The sequence below is a fragment of the Lygodium microphyllum genome, chromosome 8 (assembly GCF_053477565.2).
Source record: "Lygodium microphyllum isolate KBCC chromosome 8, Lygodium_microphyllum_v1.1.10, whole genome shotgun sequence".
In the NCBI taxonomy this organism is placed as follows: domain Eukaryota; kingdom Viridiplantae; phylum Streptophyta; class Polypodiopsida; order Schizaeales; family Lygodiaceae; genus Lygodium; species Lygodium microphyllum.
In genome coordinates this window covers 472,908-477,394 of record NC_141142.1, presented here as the reverse complement: position 1 = coordinate 477,394, position 4,487 = coordinate 472,908, and the positions used below count along the sequence as shown (strand labels likewise).

General features: G+C 45.4%; 1 protein-coding gene across 1 annotated transcript; it reads left to right on the top strand.

The window, feature by feature from the left end:
- The first annotated feature begins 1,154 nt into the window (after positions 1–1,154).
- LOC148031878 (protein NUCLEAR FUSION DEFECTIVE 4-like) lies at positions 1,155–3,982 on the top strand. The gene has a single exon (XM_087682446.1). It carries the CDS (start codon positions 1,392–1,394, stop codon positions 3,261–3,263), a length of 1,872 nt encoding a protein of 623 aa, XP_087538572.1. The 5' UTR covers positions 1,155–1,391; the 3' UTR covers positions 3,264–3,982.
- Positions 3,983–4,487: the final 505 nt, after the last annotated feature.

Here is a 4,487-nt window from a genome sequence, read left to right as displayed (position 1 = left end):
TATGAGGTTTTCAATTAGATATTCTTAAGAGAATTTCACCTCTTATAGGTAGAGGATGAAAATTGTTTCCAAGTCTTTAATCCAACTCTTTATGATCCTAGCCCTTCCCTAGAATCAATGAGGCCTTTACAATTAAGAGAAAAAAATTCACAAGTATTCATTAGTGGTGTTTATTTTTTGTTTTCCCCTTCTATTGACCCCTCCTTGTTCTTAGATAATGGGTTGCTATCACTATCCCCAAGTTTTCAAGACCCTCTTTTAGTATTCTTATTAAAGTTGTCATTGTATTATCTTTCTTTTGTGTGTCTTCTATACTATTGTCTTCCTTTTGATTGTTGCTTATGACTGGTTGTTACTTTGGTTTTGGTTAGAGTTCTTTTTACCTTTTTAATGGATTATTCGGAAGCCTTCTTATCTTCTTTGGCTCTATAGAATCCTTTAGCTTCAACTCAAGGTAGTCCTTAATGAAGTGGCCAACTTTCATGCACTTGAAACAAGCATTAGGAAAATTTATGTAGGATGGAGCTTGTTTGTTGGTTATGTTTCCTTCTGACTATGAGATGAGCAACAAATCTAGTAATTCCTTACTTAGATCCATCCCTATTAGCAATTGAGGAAACCATCTAGGGTTGATTAATTGCATAGGCCTTTGTCCTAGAAGTTTGCCTAAAGGGGATATCAGAGTTCTAACAAATGACCAAATATTCCTGGGTGGGTAGGTTAGTTCAACCCAAACCGGGACTTTTGCAGGTTTGTCAATTCTAGGATTAAACACTAGGGTCTACTTGAAGAGAGTGAGGGGGAAATTTTTTATCATGTGACATCCATTGACCAATTTGTCCGTCTTCAAGTTTGTATTTCAAAGTTCACGTAAGACGGTCCATTGTACGAGCAGCTCCCCTTCACAGTGGTCAGTAGGCAGTGGGCAGGGGGTTTTCTTTTTTAATTTAATTTAGAAATCAGTCTTATTGACTGCGTGCCTCCTGATTAGTGTGGTCCTACCATCAAGCTCGCACGACATGTGTATCACGTTCGACTCTATAGAACAACATCAACTTTCAAGCATCAAGTAGTCTACTAGGCCTACTAGGCGCAATATCTTTTTGTTTTGACACGACGATAGATATACTTTAGCGGTTTTTGGAAACGCTTTTGAGTGAGACAGCAGAGAAACATACTGATTCACTCACTCTAGTCAGTAGTAAGAGTCTTGACTACACACACTGGTGCTTGGTAATTAATCCCCCCCTCTCTTCAAGACTCCACACACTGGTCCTTGGTAATTAATCCCCCCCTCTCTTTTCTTTGGTATCTGAATACAGCTTGTAGATAGGCCTTACTCCCTTGGGACGCAGCTGCAGCTGTGGCTGAACATCCACCATCTGCCAAAAATGCCGCAATTAATCCTCGCGAAGAAGAGCAACGGGAGTAGTATAGTGAAGAGGGTGATCGACAGCAAATGGCTGGTGATGGTGGCGGGCATGTACTTGATGGCGTCGGCGGGCGCGGCCTTCGACTTCTCGGTGTACTCGCAGAGCATCAAGACGTCCCTGGCGCTCGACCAGAGGCAGCTCAACACCATCTCCTTCTTCTTGGGCCTTGGCGATGGTGTCGGTTTCATCGCGGGCTTGCTCTATGACTTCTGGCTGCCCTCCGGGACCATGGCCGTCGGAGCGCTGCTCAATTCGTTCGGCTACCTCATGGCCTGGCTTGGCCTAACCGGCCGCCTCTTCTCCTCCCTGCACAAGGTCCGGATCTGGCACCTCTGCCTCTTCCTCGCCATTGGCGCCAATGCACAGACCTTCCCAGAGACGGCTGTCATGGTCGTCTGCCTCCGCAACTTCCCCCGCAGCCGCGGCACAGTCCTCGGCCTCGTCAAGGGCTTCTACGGCCTCAGTGGTGCCATCCTGCCCCAAATTTACTATGCCCTGTTCGGGGACCACCCTGTCTCGTTTCTCCTGCTCGCGGGTGTCCTCCCCTCGGTTGTCTCCCTGCTCTGCATGTTCCTCATGCGCTATGTCGACGACACACCCGAAGAGGGGGATGCAAAGACCATGCGCTTCTTCCAGGGCGTCGCGCTCACGCTTGCAATGTATCTCATGGTCATCTTGGTTGTTGAGAACGTGATGCCATCCCTCTCCAGGGCAGTCATTGCAGCTCTCACTTCTCTCATGATTGCCATTATGTGTCTGCCTCTCGCGGTGGTGGTGTGGTCCGAGATGACCAAGCCAAGAATTGATGAGATTAGAGAATCAGAACAAGTGCCTGCTGCGGGGATTCAAATCCAACTCACAGACAACCAAAAAGAAGGCTCTGAAGACCATATTGCAGTACTAAAGCATCCGGATGCATCTACTAGGGAGAAGGGATTAGAGTTGCCTGCGGGAGATTCTGCAACTCTTAATCCAACACCTGTGTCAATCGATCATGATGAGCACGCAGGAGCTCCGAATAATACCTCCGGTCAAGAAGTGCGCCCACCGGCCTCTCACACATTTATTGAAACCTGCAAAGCATGGATCCAAGCACAAGTCCTGGCCCCTAATCCCCCGAGGGGTGAGGATCACTCCATTGCACAAGCTTTATTGTCTTTGGACTTTTGGATACTCTTCGTCGCATTGACCTGTGGCCTGGGAGCCGTGATGGCATTTCTCAACAACATGGCACAGGTAGGGTACTCACAGAACTATTCTACCATCAAGATAAACACACTGGTTGCACTAGTGAGCATATGGAACTTCTTTGGCCGCATTGTGGCCGGATCTCTCTCAGACATGTGCATGGATGGCCGGTCAAGATACCCCTCGCTCACAACTCGGCCTGCTCTCTTCTGTATCTCTATCGCAATCTTGGTGCTGGCCAACCTGCTCATTGCTTTGGGGGTGAAGGGTGCACTCTATATCGGTTCCATTCTTTCTGGTTTGTCCCTTGGAGCTCAATACACACTTACTGCAGTGATCGTGTCCGAGCTCTTTGGCCTCAAAGCCCTTGGAACCCTCTACACTGTGTTAGCTTGTGCAGGACCATTAGGGCAATACATCTTATCAATCCGAGTAGCCGGAGCACTATATGATCAGCAAGCTAGGAAGCAAAACATCGGCATATCCACAGGGGAAACCTTGCTTTGCAAGGCAACTGGATGTTTTCAGTCTACTTTCTTCATAATGACGGGTGTGACCGCCCTGGGGACCCTTGTATGTGTCGTCCTCACACTGCGCACGATGGCATACTACAATAGAAAGGCAACTACATCGAGAGACTAAAGTTGGTCGCACTAACCTTGTAACGAAACATTTGGTACGCACTGAGGTATCCTACTGAAGTTCCATTATTGTAGCCAGAGTTAGTTTTCCAAATAATGGGTTACATATCCTGTACACTGTCACCTCCTTTACATACTTCCTGGGGCTTAACACAAATAGATAAACGAGGTTCGTTTTACAGGTTCTCTGTTAGGCTACACCATGGGTTCTTGAGGGGGAATGTATGCTTTATCATGCTTGTTTTTGAAGCCGGAGTTGCTCATCTATGAACCTCCAGAGAATAGATGGTCTATATGATGGATACTTCAGTGGGAATGCCTTGTGTACTTACTGTTTTTGGCCGTCTCTGCCAAGACCTCTGATTGGAAATTGCTTGTGGCTCAAATGTGGTTGAAGAAGGCTTTTGTCAGAGAGAATAAAGGTTTTGTATCTGGAATATAAAGAGATTGGCATTTGGGCGCCCTAAATGAGGAAATTATTTTCCTTCTATGCCGTGAGGGATGAACTATGAGCGCAACTTTTAGCAAAAGCCATGGATAGCATCCAATCTCCATGCTTATTGCAGAGATGCAGGAGTTCTATCGATATGAAAGTAGCATCAACTTTGCTGTAGCTGTGGCCATGGATGGAGATTTTTCTGCGCTGCAAAGACGATGATGTACAAATAACCTCTTTTTTGGACATCGAGTCATGTATAAAGCAATTAAAGACATTTTCCAGAGCACCTAGCACTAGTATTCACTGGCGTAGACAATTATCCTCGCTCAGCGTCATTGAAAGAGTTTTAGATACCTTGGAATGAATCGAAAGAAAATTTGTGAATAAGTGTAAGAAAACATTCTATTATTGCTACTACATTGATGTTTCCAAGAAACGACACGTGAAAGAAATGTGGGCTAGCTTAGCTTATGCATGCCGATTCCCGAAGTCAAAGTTCCTACTTCTTTATAGTTGTGTTAATATCCTAACGTTGCTCACTTTATAGTAGTCAAACTCATTTCCTTTCACCTTTGTATCATTTGCCACTCTTGCACTCGATGGTGGCTGATCTTTAGGGTTCTAATCTTGAAGGATGCTTCTCAAAGAAATGGCTTGTCTCTAATGGGTTGTTAGAAGTTGTCCACTTGAGGAGGCTAATTTTCTTAATTTGGTTGTGTAGTCAAGGATTCAATAATTTGAGTATGCCAAACTCTAATGTAGAGTAAGATGCCCATGTTTCATATG

Excerpts from the sequence above, each read along its gene's own strand:
- LOC148031878 (XM_087682446.1), top strand. The coding sequence starts at position 1,392 with ATGCCGCAATTAATCCTCGCGAAGAAGAGCAACGGGAGTAGTATAGTG.